The sequence below is a fragment of the Schistocerca serialis genome, chromosome 3 (assembly GCF_023864345.2).
Source record: "Schistocerca serialis cubense isolate TAMUIC-IGC-003099 chromosome 3, iqSchSeri2.2, whole genome shotgun sequence".
Lineage (NCBI taxonomy): Eukaryota > Metazoa > Arthropoda > Insecta > Orthoptera > Acrididae > Schistocerca > Schistocerca serialis.
Window position 1 is genome coordinate 799,498,186 of NC_064640.1, and position 19,701 is coordinate 799,517,886.

At 42.4% G+C, this 19,701-nt stretch overlaps 1 protein-coding gene across 1 annotated transcript in view; it reads right to left on the minus strand.

Moving 5' to 3' along the window:
• Window positions 1–19,701, minus strand: part of LOC126470640 (HEAT repeat-containing protein 5B) — a 504,894-nt gene that overhangs the window by 147,494 nt on the left and 337,699 nt on the right. Inside the window, exons 6-8 of the mRNA XM_050098620.1 lie at window positions 10,360–10,470; window positions 5,943–6,120; window positions 4,229–4,389 (exon numbers count right to left, since the gene is read on the minus strand). Of these exons, the coding sequence (XP_049954577.1) occupies window positions 4,229–4,389; window positions 5,943–6,120; window positions 10,360–10,470 (450 nt within the window). The remainder of the gene's footprint in view (window positions 1–4,228; window positions 4,390–5,942; window positions 6,121–10,359; window positions 10,471–19,701) is intronic.

Sequence of the window (19,701 nt, forward strand, 5' to 3'; positions counted from 1 at the left end):
GCGCATTATATTACATTTATCTACGTTTAGGGAAAGCTGCCAGCTGTCGCACCACGCATTAATCCTCTGCAGGTCCTCCTGGAGTATGTACGAGTCTTCTGATGTTGCTACTTTCTTGTAGACAACCGTGTCATCTGCAAATAGCCTCACGGAGCTACCGATGTTGTCAACTAAGTCATTTATGTATATTGTAAACAATAAAGGTCCTATCACGCTTCCCTGCGGTACTCCCGAAATTACCTTTACATCTGCAGATTTTGAACCGTTAAGAATGACATGTTGTGTTCTTTCTTCTAGGAAATCCTGAATCCAATCACAAACCTGGTCCGATATTCCGTAAGCTCGTATTTTTTTCACTAAACGTAAGTGCGGAACCGTATCAAATGCCTTCCTGAAGTCCAGGAATACGGCATCAATCTGCTCGCCAGTGTCTACGGCACTGTGAATTTCTTGGGCAAATAGGGCGAGCTGAGTTTCACATGATCTCTGTTTGCGGAATCCATGTTGGTTATGATGAAGGAGATTTGTATTATCTAAGAACGTTATAATACGAGAACACAAAACATGTTCCATTATTCTACAACAGATTGACGTAAGCGAAATAGGCCTATAATTATTCGCATCTGATTTATGACCCTTCTTGAAAATGGGAACGACCTGCGCTTTCTTCCAGTCGCTAGGTACTTTACGTTCTTCCAGCGATCTACGATAAATTGCTGATAGAAAGGGGGCAAGTTCTTTAGCATAATCACTGTAGAATCTTAAGGGTATCTCGTCTGGTCCGGATGCTTTTCCGCTACTAAGTGATAGCAGTTGTTTTTCAATTCCGATATCGTTTATTTCAATATTTTCCATTTTGGCGTCCGTGCGACGGCTGAAGTCAGGGACCGTGTTACGATTTTCCGCAGTGAAACAGTTTCGGAACACTGAATTCAGTATTTCTGCCTTTCTTCGGTCGTCCTCTGTTTCGGTGCCATCGTGGTCAACGAGTGACTGAATAGGGGATTTAGATCCGCTTACCGATTTTACATATGACCAAAACTTTTTAGGGTTCTTGTTTAGATTGTTTGCCAATGTTTTATGTTCGAATTCGTTGAATGCTTCTCTCATTGCTCTCTTTACGCTCTTTTTCGCTTCGTTCAGCTTTTCCTTATCAGCTATGATTCGACTACTCTTAAACCTATGATGAAGCTTTCTTTGTTTCCGTAGTACCTTTCGTACATGATTGTTATACCACGGTGGATCTTTCCCCTCGCTTTGGACCTTAGTCGGTACGAACTTATCTAAGGCGTACTGGACGATGTTTCTGAATTTTTTCCATTTTTGTTCCACATCCTCTTCCTCAGAAATGAACGTTTGATGGTGGTCACTCAGATATTCTGCGATTTGTGCCCTATCACTCTTGTTAAGCAAATATATTTTCCTTCCTTTCTTGGCATTTCTTATTACACTTGTAGTCATTGATGCAACCACTGACTTATGATCACTGATACCCTCTTCTACATTCACGGAGTCGAAAAGTTCCGGTCTATTTGTTGCTATGAGGTCTAAAACGTTAGCTTCACGAGTTGGTTCTCTAACTATCTGCTCGAAGTAATTCTCGGACAAGGCAGTCAGGATAATGTCACAAGAGTCTCTGTCCCTGGCTCCAGTTCTGATTGTGTGACTATCCCATTCTATACCTGGTAGATTGAAGTCTCCCCCTATTACAATAGTATGATCACGAAACTTCTTCACGACGTTCTGCAGGTTCTCTCTGAGGCGCTCAACTACTACGGTTGCTGATGCAGGTGGTCTATAGAAGCATCCGACTATCATATCTGACCCACCTTTTATATTTAACTTAACCCAGATTATTTCACATTCGCATTCGCTAATAACTTCACTGGATATTATTGAATTCTTTACTGCTATAAATACTCCTCCACCATTGGCGTTTATCCTATCCTTGCGGTATATATTCCATTCTGTGTCTAGGATTTCGTTACTGTTCACTTCCGGTTTTAACCAACTTTCCGTTCCTAATACTATATGCGCACTATTTCCTTCAATAAGAGATACTAATTCAGGAACCTTGCCCTGGATACTCCTGCAGTTTACCAATATTACGTTAACTTTTCCTGTTTTTGGTGTCTGAGGACGGACGTTCTTTATCAACGATGATAATGTCCTCTCTGGTAAGCCGTCAGGTATTTTATCGTTTCGCCCAAGGGGGGGGTCCCTCTAACCTAAAAAACCCCCGTGTGCACGCCACACGTACTCTGCTACCCTAGTAGCTGCTTCCGGTGTGTAGTGCACGCCTGACCTGTCTAGGGGGGCCCTACAGTTCTCCACCCAATAACGGAGGTCGATGAATTTGCAACCATTATAGTCGCAGAGTCGTCTGAGCCTCTGGTTTAGACCCTCCACACGGCTCCAAACCAGAGGACCGTGATCGACTCTGGGCACTATGCTGCAGATATTAAGCTCAGCTTGCACTCCGCGTGCGATGCTGGTTGTCTTCACCAAATCAGCCAGCCGCCGGAAGGAACCAAGGATGGCCTCAGAACCCAAGCGGCAGGCGTCATTCGTTCCGACATGTGCTACTATCTGCAGCCGGTCACACCCAGTGCGTTCAATAGCTGCCGGAAGGGCCTCCTCCACATTACGGACGAGACCCCCCGGCAAGCACACCGAGTGCACACTGGCATTCTTCCCCGACCTACCCGCTATTTTCCTGAGGGGCTCCATAACCCGCCTAACGTTGGAGCTCCCTATAACTAATAGGCCCGCCCTCTGTGACTGTCGGGACCTTGCCGGAGAATCGGCCACTGGCCCAACAGGCGAGGCATCCTGTGGTGGCTCGGAAACGATGTCATCACCACTAGGAAGCACCCCGTACCTGTTGGAAAGGGGTAAGGCAGCTGCCACGCGGCCAGATCCCACCTTCGCCTTTCGGCCAGGCACGCGCGAGCCCACCACTGTCCGCCATTCACCCTGGAGTGATGGCTGACCGGTAAGATGCTCACTGCCGGAAGACGCAGCGACATCAGGGGTTCCATGTGATTCCAAGGCCACCGAAGTAGGCATAGGTCTCACCACAGTTGCCCCAACGCCACTACGAGCCGACGCCTGCGCCTCGAGCTCGATGAGCCTAACAGACAAAGCCTCCACCTGCCCCCGAAGAGTGGCCAATTCTCCTTGCGTCCGCTCACAACAACCACAGTCCCTACACATGACTATGTTTACCCTACTCTATACGGTGACAAATTCCCAAGATAATCTTCTGATGAGCTACTCTGATAATCAAGAAACACTCACTGAAATACGAGACGCGAAAACTACGCTAGGTTTTCCCAGAAAAACTATTTAAAAGCTAAGCGCAGCAAATAAGTACAAAAACGCTTTATACAAACAGTACTTGCTGCTGCTGGTGCTCTCGCTCTGGCTGTCACAAGACAACTGCTGATTCAAGTGACTAGTGGCTAACGGCCGCGAAACAAACAAAAGACGGTTTTAGGGCGCTTTCTGTTCTAAACGATCAAGAAAACACTAAGAAATCTAACACGAAAACTACGTAAAGTTTTATCAAGAACTGTTAGTTACTATGCAGAGCAGATAAACACAAATAGAATCCCTTCCTTAGTGGAAGGTCGTAAACAAAATGCAAAATAAACGCTTTATACAAACAGTACCTTTGCACTGGAAAAAAGTATAACACAAAATAAATTTAATCTGCAAGATATCTTTTAAAATATTTGTCATTAATGGACATTTTTTGCTAAACAAAGTGGAGCAGTGGTTGAGGCACTGGAATCCCTTTCTGGACAATGACAGTTCAAATCTGTGTCTGATCACCGCGATTTATATTTTTATGGTTCTCTCAAGTGATTAAGGCAAAGGCCTGGTTCAGTCTCTTGAGATGGAAACAGTTGATTTCTTTTCCCATCCTTCCTCACACCAAGCTTGTGTTCCATCTGGAAGGAACTTGTCAACAAAGTGATGTACTACCATAATATTCCTCACTTTTTCTTTTTTATTCTCTTCAAAATAAATAACATTTTTAGCAAATGGTATATTTTGGCAGTTCATGAAACACATTTCAAAGACAACACTCCTTAAATCCATTAGAATCAGTTTTTACTTCTGATTTTCTGAAGATGAATGACAGTATTTTCGAAATTACAATGACAAAAACAGTCCTACAATTGAAATTAATATTCAGTAAACAGTTTAGGAGTATACTTACATGTGTCACACCAACACGCACTTCTCTGTTCACTCCTGAACTTCCTTTAATCATTTCACCAGTGCCTTTCAGAAAACCACTGCCACCACGAAGAAAGCCCGTCATAAGAACTCCCAGCGCTTCTTCTAGTGACAGTGGTTTAATTCCCTTATTCTGCTGGCCTGAAGTAAGGAATAGATTAACATAATAAAATTTTGAATCAGAGTCTTGTTGAAAATGTATAATGCACACCTATTTCCAAAAACAACAGAGTAAAATGAAGTATCAAGAAGACTTACCCGCAACATGCTTGCACCCAAATTTTTATATGATTGACCACATAATATACTCAATGGAATAGGTTATGAATGGGCAGACTCATTAATAAGACTCCTCATTTCCATGATAGCATGGCACTATTGTTAGTATATGTAGATGGTTGGTGAGACCAGCACAGTTACATCATAAAATGAGCATCTTCTTTCGAGGGATGAACACCAATCAAAATCAATGGGGAAAGAGAAATAGACAAGTGTGTCACTTTCTGAAGTGCGCAGTCATAAGTTCACTAGAGGCTAAGAAGTCATTGATGACAATAAGCAATTGAGGCAGCCACTCACTGGTGAAAGAGGATCAGCTTTGCTTGTACCTTGGCATTTTGTATGGTAGTGAGTATGAATTAATGGAAAGTAAACTCCACTTGTGTCACATGAACATGCATTTCTTTGTTTGTTCCTGGACTTCCGTCTTCCTTCAGTCATTTTCATATGCCTTTCAGAAAACTGCCTTTTGCCACTAAGTTTCCTTGGGGTTACACACACACACACACACACACACACACACACAGAGAGAGAGAGAGAGAGAGAGAGAGAGAGAGAGAGAGAGAGAGAGAGAGAGAGAGAGATATATATCTGGAGCACAACCACACACAATCAGGAAAATTGTAATGCTGCTGCAACAACGAGATTGAAAGGTTAATGGATGAATATTTCATTTCAAATAAAATGTGGATGTAGCACTTTATCAGTGAATCTAGATGGAGATATTAACACTCACTTGTCACTAAGAAATTACACCAAACATCACCCACCAGGAAGCTGGTGTTAACAACCTTCTGTTATAAGTGAAAATCACTTTTACTCAGTTTCCAGTCTTGTCACTTGTCACCATCAATGAAGGCAACTACTGTGGCACACACACGTCTGCTAGCTGCCATCAGGTAAAAGCACTCAGGGCTCCTCTCAGAGCAATGTGATTCTCTATTAAAACGGACAAACAGGACCGCCAGCTGACAGCAATTCAAACGGCAGAGTCTCTAATGCACTATATAGTCCAGACTTCAAGGTTGGTTGGTTTGTGGGGGTTGAGGGGAGCAGACTACAAAGACCATCGGTCCCCCAGACTTTAACCCAGTTATCACCATGAGCAATGTGCTTGATTCAATGAAAACGTTTATGGCATGAAGAAGATACTTCTTTGGCAATGTTGTGAAATGCACTGCACAGCTCTGGCTTGAATTCAGTGCCAAATTAGAACCACCAAACAAGTGGTAAAATGAGACAAATGACTGAATCACAGAAGAAAAATGTGGTTAGGTACTTAAAGCAACTTAAAAACTTGATCATATTATGATTTCTTTGTGTGTGCCATTGTCAGCAAAAATACGTAAGGGCAAAGTCTTTTTGATTCATCCCAGTGCAAACAAAATTTTAGAAACACATTTACTTTTACTCACTGGAACTGTTGCCTTTCTGCATTAGCTGAGTTGCAGCAATCAATGAACCAAGGAGTTTTGATACAGCACATCTTACTTCATAATTAGAACCATCAAAGGCACGAAAACACAGGCTAGCCAGGCTCTCTAGTTCTGACGTGCACAGGAACTGAGCATGAGTTAGCAGTTCTTGAAGACACTGAAAAGAACATTAATAATAAATAAAATGTATGATGAAACATCTCACTAAAAATAACAGAATTTGTAAGCAGTAATAAGAAGAAATCAATACTATTTAGTTCCATGTTACACAGATCATTTGCATGATAAATTGCACTAATGTAGAAAAAGCTGTCATACTTCACATCACAAAGTAATTTGTATATATGGCTACATGCTGAACATTTACAGTGATTTTTTTTAAGCTATACATATGTGAGTTAGTAATTTTTACACATTAAAATAACAGAAATTCTTCTACAGAATAGGAAGAGTTTACAAGGAGGAACTTATTCAGCTTCTTTTCAAATTTTACTTTACTGTATATCAAGACATTTTATATCACTGGGTAAGTGAATGAAAATTTTACTTGCAGAATCATGCACTTCTTTATGTGCTAAATACAATCTTAATGTGGAATAATGAATGTCGTATTTTCCTCTCGTATTGGAATTACGTACATCACTGTTCCTTTTGAACTGTAGTGGATTATTTACAACAAAATTCACTGGGGAATAAATATACTGTGAACAGTAGTCAAAATGCCAAACTCCTTAAACAGAAGTCTACAAGATGATCATGGGTGATCACCATATATTATTCTTACAGCACATTTTTGAGCAATGAAGATTGTTTTCTCAGAGATTAGTTACCCCAGAACATTATTCCATACGATGTTATTGAATTAAAATTTGCAAAATATATCAGCTTACTGATTTCTATCCCCCCAGGATTTGCAATGATTCTAAGTACAAATGTAGCTAAATAAATTGTCTTACAAGTCCCAAAATGTGCCTTTTCCAGTTTCAATTCTTCTCAGTATGAACACCTAAAATTTTTGAAGTTTCTACCTTATTTGTTATGTCATAACCATGTGTTACACCAATCATTGGTGTATTACCTATAGATCATTGCTATAGTACCTCTAGACGTGTACAATTGAATATGTTGTGCCTTTTTTAAAATTGGGTGTAAGACCATTCACAGAAAACCAGTCAGTGACACTTTCAAGAACACTTTTCACTATTTCTATTATTGCTATATTTATGCTTGGACTTACTACAGTACTAGTGTCATCTTCAAAAAGAGCTACTTCTGCTTGTTTTATATCAGACAGAAGATCACTTACACATATGAGGAACTACGGCAGACCTAAGATTGAGCCTTGGGGAACCCCATACATAATTTCTCCCCAGTTAAAAGAATATTCCCTGATTACATTGGCTGAATTATTGAGTACTACTTTCTGCATTCTTTTGATTAGATATGACATTATCCATTGGTTGGCTATACCATCAGTTCCTTAAAACTTCAATTTCTCTTGGAGAATATTGTGAGTCAAATAGTCAATTGCCTTAGACAGGTCACAGGAAATACCAATCAGTGCTATTTTGTTATTTAATGCTTGTAAAATTTGGTGAGTGAATGTGTAAACACCATTCTCACTACAACACCTCTTCTGAAAAGCAAACTATGATTTACTAAAGATATTACTGTTAAGCAGGTGGGGTACTATTTTAGAATACATAACATTCTCAAATATTCTGGAGCACAGTGTTAGTAGTGAAACATGATGGTAGGTATTGACATCTTTCCTATCACCTCTCATATAAAGGGATTTAACAATGGGATATTTCAATCTCTTGGGGAAAATGCCTTGAGTTAGTGATGCATTACATATTTCAGATAATACTGGGCTTATTATATAGGAGCAAATCTTTAGTACTCTGTTGGAAACACCATAAAATGTAGATGAGCTTCTATTTTTGAGAGAATATATAATTTTCTTAATTTCTGCAGAAGAAGTTAGTGATTTCATGAGAGTTGCTTTTTTTCTCTTGAACTGTCTGTCCCTCTATTTTCAACTATATTTTTAAAAAATTTATGAAACATATTTGCTTGCTGTGACTCAGCATTCACAACCCTTCCATTTAATTCAATACTGACATATATTATCCTTCAACTGTTTGTCTTATCTCCTGTTTCACCACATTTCTCAGTCTGTAGTTGGAATTACTAACTTCTGAGATAATGTGTATATTCCTTGACTTTTTAATAATTTTTTCTAGTAATTCTGAGTTGATTTTGTCCTGTGCAACTACTTCATGATCTCTTCTTGTTCTTGTCAACAGCTACATTTCCCTCTCCCTTTCAGAAGATACTTTAGTCTCTCTAGTAATTCATGGCTTTTTACACGAATGTTTTATTGCCCTTTCCAATTACATTATGCAAAAAAGCTATCTTCAAATAACAATAAGAATTTATCAGGGAATTGATTAAATTTTATGTCAGCATGTGATTCATTATAAATTTCATCTCATGTCACCTCTTGTAAACTATTCTCAAAAACATTTGTTCTGGAGTCAATAATTATTCTAACTGATTTCTCCTGAGGAGTATCAATATCGAAGACACTTGTTATTTATCTTAAGTGTGTATGACTATCACAGAGAGCATTTGTTGGTGGGTATGCATTTATTTTCTTGCTTTGAACCTCATCAAAGGAAACATTGTCAATTAGGGTCCTACTGTCTTTGTCCACCCGTGTTGAAACATTAATTACTAAGATTAGATTACAGCATCCAAATAGTTTCCAGATCCTTTTCCTATCAGAATCCTTTAGAAAATCTACTTTGAAATCACCATAGACAATTAACAGCTTGCTGCAGTCTGACAGAGAGCATAGTAAGGGGTCCATATGCATCATTAACAGTTCAAAATTTCCCAGCAGAGTTCTGTGTTCAGGTACAATTGACTGTTTAGAGATGTCACTAAAGTCACCCAAAAATGTAAACAACCATGCATGAGCAGCGCCTATTGGACAGAGGGAGTCCGACAGCCAATCAGTTCCGGAACTCATTCCACCACGAAGAAGGTACACAGCTCGTGTTGTCAGTAGTTCAACCATGCCTAGACAGTCAATACCACGGTTCAATCGCTTTGTTGCTTTGCACCAGGAAGGACTCTCCACAAGGGAAGTGTCCCGGCATCTTGGAGTGAACCAAAGTGATGTTCTTCGGACACGGAGGAGATCCCTTCCAACAAATTATGGCTCGGAGGAACCCTGACAGCAACATCACTATGTTGAATAATGCTTTTTGTGCAGCCACAGGACGTCGCGTTACGACTCACACCGTGCACAATAGGCTGCATGATACGCAGCTTCACTCCCAACGTCCATGGCGAGGTCCATCTTTGCAACCATGACACCATGCAGCACAGTACAGATGGGTCCAACAACATGCCGAATGGACCGCTCAGAATTGGCATCACGTTCTCTTCACTGATGAGTGTCGCACATGCCTCCAACCAGACAATTGTCGGAGATGTGTTTGGAGGCAACCCGGTCAGGCTGAATGCCTTAGACACACTGTCCAGTGAGTGCAGCAAGGTGGTCATGGAGGGTGCCATAACGGCTGTACGACACGTGAATGCCATCCTCCGACCGATAGTGCAACCGTATCGGCAGCATGCTGGCGATGCATTCCTCTTCAAGGATGACAATTCGCGCCCCCATCATGCTCATCTTGTGAATGACTTCCTCCAGGATAACTACATTGCTTGACTAGAGTGGCCAGCATGTACTCCAGACATGAACCCTATCGAACATGCCTGGGATAGATTGAAAAGGGCTGTTTATGGCCGACGTGTCTCACCAACCGATCTGAGAGAGCTACGCCTAATGCTGTTGTGGAGTGGGACAATCTGGACCAACACTGCCTTGATGAACTTGTGGATAGTATGCCACGACGAATACAGGCATGCATGAATGCAAGAGGGCATGCTACTGGGTATTAGAGGTACAGGTGTGTACAGCAATCTGGACCACTGCCTCTGAAGGTCTCGCTGTAAGGTGGTACAACATGCAATGTGTGGTTTTCACGAGCAATAAAAAGGTCAGAAATGGTGTTTATGTTGATCTCTATTCCAATTTTCTGTACAGGTTCCGGAACTCTCGGAACAGAGGTAATACAAAACTTTTTTTTATGTGTGTACTTTTAGTATTGATCCGCAAGCAAACACTTCTGGGTGGTAATCACTACAAAATCTACTTGTCTCAATGTTTCTGAACTTGTGTTCTGCCTTAATATATGTAATAATTTCTCCTTTTCCTATATTAGTTCTACACGAGTACAAGAGTGTAACCCATAATTCATTGTAAGCTTGAGGACCAGTGATTGTTAAACAGCACAGCAGCTACAACATTACTTTTACTCACCTTTGCAGCAGCACATCTCACTGCCATCACTCGGTCTGTTAGACCATGCCGAGCAGCTTTATAAATCTCCTTGTGTACATTAGAAATGGCACTACCCATTCCAGCACACACCTGCAAAGAAGAGTACACTTTCTGGAATATTATACATTTTTCTTCAGTTCATACAATGGAATGTAAATGACACACAAAAGAACATGTTCTATCTCCTAAAGATTTGATGTAGAATAGAAAATTAGTTACTTAATTTCATCCATTCTAGTTCATATAACTTGGGTAGAAAATGAAATAGAAGTCTATCTCCAGTCACAACTCTTAACATTATTGCAGATGTACAACATATTTCAGGCCCAGCAGTCCCTCTTTCCAGCGTTTATGTCATCTTTTCATCCATGTTTATAAACAGTTCTGAATGTTTCCATGTAAACAGCTCAGCTACAGTACAGCACAATTACAAGTAAAATAGCATAAAAAAAGAAACATAAGGTATTTACTGGTTTTAGTTGATTTCTTTTTTAAAAAGAAATAATAGTAGAACATTGCTGAAAAAAACAAAAAGCAATCATTTCAGTGACGATTATACTGTCCTGTGACATAATTGTTTCTTTACAACAACAATAGCTGCACGTGAGTACTTATGAGATACTGATATAGCTACATGAAGATTAGCGTCCATGAGTCAAAACACATCAAGCATCTCTCAAAAAACCAAAATCTGTTACAAAAGGTTGACAGCCTGCACTGCACTTGTTCATCCACTGCTAGACTGTTGCTGCATGGTACGGGATTCTTACCAGATAGGATTCATGGAGAGCATCAAAGAAATCCAAAGACGAGCAGCTCATTTTTTACTATCACAAAATAGGGGAGCAAGTGTCATGGATATGGTAAGCGCATTGGGGTGACTATCGTTAAAACAATGGCATTTTTCGTCGTCGTGTGATCTTTTCATGAAATCTGAATCAAAAACTTTCTCCTGTGAATGAGAAAATATTTTACTCTCACCAACCTACACAGGGAGAAATGATGATCGTAATAAAATAAGAGAAATCAGAACTTGCCAGAAATATCTGTGTGTTCATTTTTCCCATATGCTGTTAGAGTGTCGAATGGCAGACACATAGTCTGAAGGTGGTTTGAAGAACCCTCTGCCACATACTTAAGTGGGAATCACTGAGTACTCATGTAGCCATAGACTTTTATCCCATATTTTATGAAAATTTGGCAACTATAATTTTACAGCAGAAATGGAATAACTGCAATGGCAACTGAGAACAGAAATAATCTGAAGTAAAATCCAAGAAGAAAAGTAAGAAGCAAGTCTATTGTATCAATACAAAACAATATTAATTGTTTTAAGGAGGATCATTTTGACATTAGTGACTCTCCATGTTCAGGAAGACCTTCAGGGTTTAATGAAGATTGCTTAAATTCATTAATCCACTATGACCCACATCAGTGTACTTGAGAACTGGCAAAGGTGGTGAACTGTGATCATTGCAGCACCATGTGAGATCTGCATGCAATGGGGAAGATTCAAACATTGGGTTCATGTGCACCACACACTCTAAGGAGGCACACGAGCTAGTATGGGTATTGCAATGGGACAGTGCAGAAACATGTCATTGAGGGCACAAGCAACACACAGGGTGAGCTGATACACTCGTGCAGTTTTTTACCTGCGGCCGGCAGTAGACGGGCACACCAGTGCTTACTCAGAAATCGAGCACTGTGGACCTCAACTAGTGTATCGCACTGTGTATTGTGCCAAGTGCTTAGCCCACTGGCCGTCCACAACGGCCACACACTTAGGTCTTCCTGTGCTTGTCTCTATGTGGGTTGGGACTCTCTACTTCCATCAGATAGACTCACATAGTGAATTCGTTACCCACTCATGGGACTCTGTCACCCAGTTATTATCAAGCCACCATTGGCCTGTGAAGTACCAATGCCGACCATGTAGTGAAGCAGCTTCATTATGCGCGTGCACGAACTACAGAGGCACCAAAGGATGTTATTAAAATGTGACACCCCTATATTTTCATTCCCATTTTCCTTGTGTTCACTTGGGCCACCGTGGACCCAGCATTTCTGCAATACTGGCAGGAACAGTTGTGCCTGCAGATAGAGCAGCATCAGCTCCTGAAACAGCAGCAACAACAGGAGCAGATGCGGGCACTGATAACCCAGAATGTGGATTTGCTTTGTGTGGTGGTATTGCCAGTGGAGGGCCAACTACTCAGTGAGTCGTTTCCTGCACTGCTCCCACCACTCTCGATGCTGCTTGCCAGTTTCGATGAGTAGACAGAAATGTGGGAGAATTACCTGCACCAGTTCTTGCTGCATGACCGAGTATGGTGTATTGTTGATCCAGTTGATAAGAATGCCTTGTTGTTGTTCAGCAGCACTTGTTTATACGAAGGTGTCCAAAATTTTGCACAAGTGTAATTTTGAGTGTCCCAAATGTGTTACCTCTTATGCAGACTCATTAACTCGGGACATGATTGACAGGTTAAAGATGTTCAGAGCAGGGCACTGACTTTGTCTGACCCTTTTTCAGCTGATGTTGCCAAAACTGCAGAATCACATGAGCTTACAGCTATAGCAAGGAACATCCTTTTTGATAACCGGCAGGTGGCTCAATTGGGTGCGCATGGTAAACAGCTCTGGTTCCCCATGGTATGCCTCAGGTGGCCTCATCTCCTGCCAAGTTGCCGCGTGTTGCCATCGTTGACGATGCCTCTGCAGTGATGTGGCGGCACTGCCTGTCACTCGGCCATGCCAAACTCAGTGGGTTCGCGGCCCTCACAGTGTTATAATTCCCGCCAGAAGCTTTTTCTGGTTCCTCAGCATCATTCTCCCTCCACTTGTTAGTCGAGCCAGTGGTCCTGCCCCCAATTGTCATTTGTTGCATGTTCGCCTTCATTGTCTGCATGTGGAGGCAACGTGTGTGGTATACCAGTGGATAGGTCTTTTGGCAACCTTTTGTGACAGTCGAAGGGCCTGTTTGTCAGTAATCAGGTACCGGGGTGTTTTCACTGGAGTCTGGTGCTGCTGCCACTGATGCCCTGCATATGTCTCCCCGACGTATTTTGCTGACAGGGTACTGGTCGGACGGCTAGATGTATTTCAGGCAGACGCAGGAGTCACAGTTGGCCTAATTAATTTAGATTTGTAGACGCTCTTGGGGTGCCCGGAGCTGAAATAGCCACTATGTCAGGTTGGTCTTATAGTAAATGACGCACTCCTTTGCGGAGACAATTCTCCGTCTCCATGCGTTATAAGAATGTGGAATGACAACTTATGTTGTTAGGGGTCAATTCACCATTGGTCAAAATATCTTTGGGTTCAACATATTCTCTGTTTTTGACAAAGTGCATTTAGTGTCTCAATCTGTTCCTTTTTGTGATTTGGACTGCTTACTATGGTCCTACAGCACGCTGTTTGAGCATACCTTGGGCTGAGCAGAAAATTTTGAGGCACATTTCGCTCAAGCTATCAGCGCTACCCAAATTGTGTCACCCCCATCCCATTCCCTTCAATATGGGTCACTAGGTAAAGACTGAATTGCAATCTCAGCTGGATCATGGCACTGTTTCTCCTGTTTCATTGAGTCAATGTGGCCACCGCTTTCACGGTGGTTCAGAAGCCCGATATCACTGTTTCCCTTTGTGGCGATTTGAAACTGATGATCAATGTGCAGCATGTTGCAGATTTTGATCCCATTCTGAGCCACACAGAGCTGTTAGCAAACTTGTCAGCAGGGGGTTGGGTGGAGGGTATTTTTCCTCCATTGACTTGCACAATGCTCACCTGCAGCTGCCATTGGACTCATTTTCTTGGACTTTCCTGGTCCTCAGTACCACCTTTGGGCTTTAGAAGTTCAGAAGTTTAACTGCTTGCCTTTTGGAATCTCATCTGCACTGGGAATTTACCAACGCTATTTGGAGCAGATGATTCAGGACATTCTTTGTTGTGTCAATTACCTGGATAACATATGGGTCATGGGCCCTAATCGGGAGGTATGTTTACAAAACCTTCAGTCAGATTTCCAATGCCTCTTGGAGTTACAAAACCTTCAGTCAGATTTCCAACGCCTCCTGGAGAATGGCCTTCATTGCAAGCAGGAGCAGTGTAGTTTTTTCTCCCTCGAGTTGCATTTTTTGGGTCATGTGTTTAGTAAAGATATTCTTGTTCCCACAGATGACCACATCAAGGCCATTGTCAATATAACGGCTCCATTCTTTCTTGGGTAAGATTTCATATTACACTCAGTTCATTCCCCAGTCTGTGCCCATCTGCCAGCCTCATAACCAGCTTTGCCACAAGGGCGTTAAGTTTGGTCTGCAGATTGTCAATGGGGTTTTGAGTCTCTCAAGCAGCGTTCGTACTCTGCTCCTTGTCTAGTTTCCTTTATGCTGGGTAAACCTTTAACCCTGGGCTGTGACACATCAGAGTATGGCACTGGTGCCATTCTGTCCCATCGAAACCCGAACTACTCCCAGTAGCCCACTGCTTATGTATCAAAGAAGCTTCCCACTGTGTGGCGTAATTACTCACAGGTAGTAAAGGAGGCAACAACTATTATTTTGAGGGTTACAAAGCTCCACGACTCTTTGCATCGGGTGCAATTCCTCCTCATCAGCAACCACATGCTGTTGGTTGTTCCAAGCCATCAGATAGTACTGTCCACCTACTGTAGTGGTGGGACCTCTTTCTCACTAGCTATTGTTATGACATTTGTTACCACTTCACCATCCAACATGACAATGCTGATGCACTATTGCAGCTACTGGTGAGGCCTGATTTGGCGTTCGATCAGCAGGAGGTTCTTGTGTCCATATTAGATGATGAATTGCAGCAAACCTTGTCGGACTTTCCACTGGTGTCACGCGAAGTTGTGACCGCCAAGGCCGCCAACTCAGTTTTAAAGTGAATCATTTTGGCAGTCCAGTTGAGTTGGCGGGAGCATTTCTCTTCAGGTGCGGATCTAGCTAGGTGCACATTTTTCCTTCTAAAAAGTGTACAACTTTGCTTCCACTGTTTTTCCCCAACATCTGAGGCTTTAATGAAACAAATTAGTCACACATGTATCATTCAAAGTATTTTTCATCACAGGCCACTACTTTCTCACATCTTTCGGGCAGTGTATGAATCCCACGCCGAAAAAATTGTTCATCTTTTGAAGTGATCCATGAATTGGTCCAATTTGTGACTTCTTCATGAGATCGGAAGTGTTGGTCAGCCAGGCCATGCGCCATTGATCTTAACAGGTGATAGTCAGAGGGAGCTATGACTGGAGAACACGGCGAGTGGGATAGGACTTCCCATTTTAACGTTTCCAAGTACATTTTGACCTCTTTTGCAGAGTGCAGTCGAGCATTGTCGTGCTGCAAAATCACTTTATCGTGCCTCTCATTGTATTGCGGCCGTTTGTCTTTTAATGCTCTGCTCAAAGGCATTAATTGCATTTGATAATGAGCACCTGTGATTGTTTCGCTTGGTTTTAACACCTCATAGTAGACAACGCCCAGCTGGCCCCACCAATGCAGAGCATGATCTTGGAGCCATGAATATTCAGTATGACCGTCGACGTGGAAGCTCGGCCAGGATATCCCCATGATTTATAGCGTTTAGGGTTATCGTAATGAATCCATTTTTTGTCCCCAGTCACAATGCAATGCAGAAATCCCTTCCGTTTTTGCCTCTGAAGCAACCGGTCACAAGCACACAAACACCGTTCAACATCCATTGGTGTCAGCTCACATGGGACCCATGTTCCTTCTATCTGAATCATGCCCATAGCCTTGAAACATTTTGAAATGGCTTGCTGTGTCACTCCCACTAATTGTGCCAATTCTTCTTGAGTTTGACGTGAGTCTGCACTCAGCAATGTCTCCAATTCTGCATCATCGAAAACATTCTCTCTTACACCACTATGCCGGTCTACGACATTAAAATCGCCATTCTTGAAGCGTTGAAACCACTCATGGCATGTTCTTTCACTAATAGCGTCTTTACTATTCGTACTTGATAGCATTCGATGAGACTCGCCGCTGTTTTCTTCATATTGAAACAAAACAGTAACACCTCCCGCAAAGGACGAGAATTAGGCTCGTAAACTGACATTATCAATCACGAACAACTTTATGATGCAGACAGAAATTGACTAATGTTTCAATGAGGTTATGTTGACCGAGGTCCAAGCTAACTGCCTGACATCTGCGATCTGTTTCTTTGACCGCTACTTACCATTGTCGCCACCTATCAGCAAACAGCGGAAGCTAAGTTGTACACCTTGTACATGACTGACTCAGTGTTGTCCAGGGGATCATCGTGATTCTCACAGAGGAACAATGTTGTCATGTGCTTATTCCCCTGGCATTGTATCCTCAAATACTCCAGTTGCTGCATGCGTCACTCTGGTGTATGACACGTATGAATGTGCTGGCGCGACGTCGTGTCTACTGGTTGGCGATCGATAGTGACATCGAACATATGGTGTGTCCTTGCAGGACTTCTGCACAGAACCAGGCTGCACCACCACACCAGTTCTCTCCTTGGTCGTTCCCGGAGCACCTTTGCAACAGGGTGCACACTGATTTTGCTTGCCCCTTTTTGGACAGCATGCGATTTTTGATGGTTGACGCATTGTCCAGTTTCCTGTACATATCAAAGTTGTCCTCCACATCACCAACTACCACAGTCCATGTGTTGTTGGTCATTTTTGCTATTGAGGGTTTCCCCAGAAGCCAGGTATCTGACAACAGTCGACAGTTTGTCACCGGAGTCTGATGACTTCTGCATTCACAATGATATCCACCATCTAACTACCACTCTGCTTCGCCTGGCTTCTAACTCAAAGGTGGGGCACTTCATGCGTACATTTAAGGCCTAGATGAAGAAGTCCATGTCTACCATTTCCCATGATGATGCATTGTTGAGCCTTCTGTGTGAAAAGCAGATGATACCGGTCAATGGGCGAAGTCCAGCAGAACATTTGCACAGGCGCCAGCTGTTTGTGGTGGATGATGGTAGGAAGTAGCTGACCCGACACACAAATCAGCCCACACCCTTTTGGGACTTCACTGTTGCCGCCTGCTGGGCAGCAAGTTGGGTCATCCCAATGTTCCGGGTGAGGCTTCGCACTTGCAGCAGCATGCTTCCTCTTGCTGCCCCCTCTCCAAGCTCTGCTGCCCTTCCATCACTTGCAGCAGCAGCCACCAGTGAAACCCACACATGCAACTGCCGATGTGGAGCATATGGATTTTGATCCATCCTCCTCCCCCCTTCCCCTTGGCAATAGAGGTGGCATCATCTACACCATCACTGGTGGACCCCTCATTACTGCAGCCTGTATGCCCTTCCAGCAGTGCCGTTGGCATATGCGTGTCCTCCTTTGGCAATTGGTCAGTTGTTGGGGCCTCTCGTGTTCTATGCTGGAGGTCATGGCCCAAGTCGAGTCATTTTCAGCCATATGTGGCCTTTTCAGGGGCCAAGTGGAATGGCCGTGTGGTTAGAGGCACCATGTCACAGACTGCGTGGCCCTTCCTGCCGGAGGTTTGAATCCTCCCTCGGGCATGGTGTGTGTGTGTGTGTGTGTGTGTGTGTGTGTGTGTGTGTGTGTGTGTGTGTGTGTGTGTGTTCTTAGCATAAGTTAAAGTTAGATTAAGTAGTGTGTTGGTCTAGGGACCAATGACCTCAGCAGTCTGGTCCCTTAGGAATTCACACACATTTTTTTCTTTTTCAGGTGGAGGGATTTAGTATCCCACCAGCGGACATCAGGATGGAGATGAGCTAGAATGGGTAGAACTGTGGAATACTGCAGAAACATGTCATGGAGGGTGTGTGTAATACATAGGATTATGAAATGCTGGAGGAGGTTTTTACCTGCATATGACAGTATGCCGAGTGCACCAGTGCTTCCTCAGAGTCCGTCCACCACTGACCTCAACTAGCAAAATGAGCCATGTGTTGGGCCAACTGCTTAGCTGGTTAGTCATCCATGCCCGCCACGCGCTGCATTCTACCCATGCTTGTCTGTACGTGGTTTCAGAACCTCTGTTTCCCACTGACTGACTTACACAGCTAGTTCATTTCCCTCTCATGGGGTTCCATTTCCCAGATACTATTGAGTCACCATTCTCCCATGAAGTATCCACTCTGACCATGTAGTGAAGAGGCGTTGTCATGCCTCTCGAGACACTAAAAGATCCATTATAGCTGTCATCTATTCCAGAGTGGTATTTGATGTCAAATGCTGCCTCCAACTGAATCTGGACAGAGTTTGCCTTATGAAGTTCCAAATTCAGGGGGTTCTCCAATGGCTGGTAATTACAAAATGCAGAGATAACTAGTCACTGTCAGATCATCACGAACATTTCACCACAACAGAGGAATGTTGACTCTACTATTATCATTACAGACTACGATAACGTTACCTAAGAATACTTACATAAATGTAAAACGTTAGAGAAAAGTACAGTACATTTTAATATCCGCATGTGTACCTTGTTTTTAGGATACCAAACTATCACGCATGTTGGGTACTCAATATTTATAGTACCCTGTCATAACAAACCAAGCAGTCAAGCCTCATTTCAAATGCTGACAGAATACTTTCATCAACATCAAATACAGCCAGAAACTGATAAGCCTCAGATGAATACTGAAGATTTCCATGTAGTCCTGTAGCTCAATATGCAGCACTTTACATGGAGCCAGACTCGAATAGAATCTGTCTGCTAGATTAATAATTGTTGGGCTAGTACATCAGCTATAATAATTATGATTTCAAGACAGTTTTGTACATTTGTCTAAGCAAGTGTCACACTGGTTTCCCAGCTCAGCCTCAGAGACACAACACACAAGCAGTTCAAATACGTATAAAGATATAATGAAGCTTATAAGACTCACAGCTATATACCACACACTTTAATCATTTAATTTAACTGACATTTGTTACTCCAGAAAAGGCAAATGACCACATAATAAAAATAATTGACAAACAAACAGTGTGTGTGTGTGTGTGTGTGTGTGTGTGTGTGTTTATCAATAACACACATTGCCATATGCAGGGCAAACACCAGAAAAAAGAACATTCAAGGGTTTTTCTTCATCACACTAGAAGATACTTTTATGAAAATTTTACTTAATGAGTAAGCCATCATGTGCATGCACTTCATTTATATACTATCAGTGCCAGAATAAAGAGAGAATTAGGAAAGGTTTGGAATGTAAGGCATCAAGTGGACAAGACAAACTCTCTTTTTCAGCTTGTTGACAATAGCCCATATATGCTTTGTAAGCAAATTCTTGTGTTCCTTCTGTTGGTATTGCTGTTAT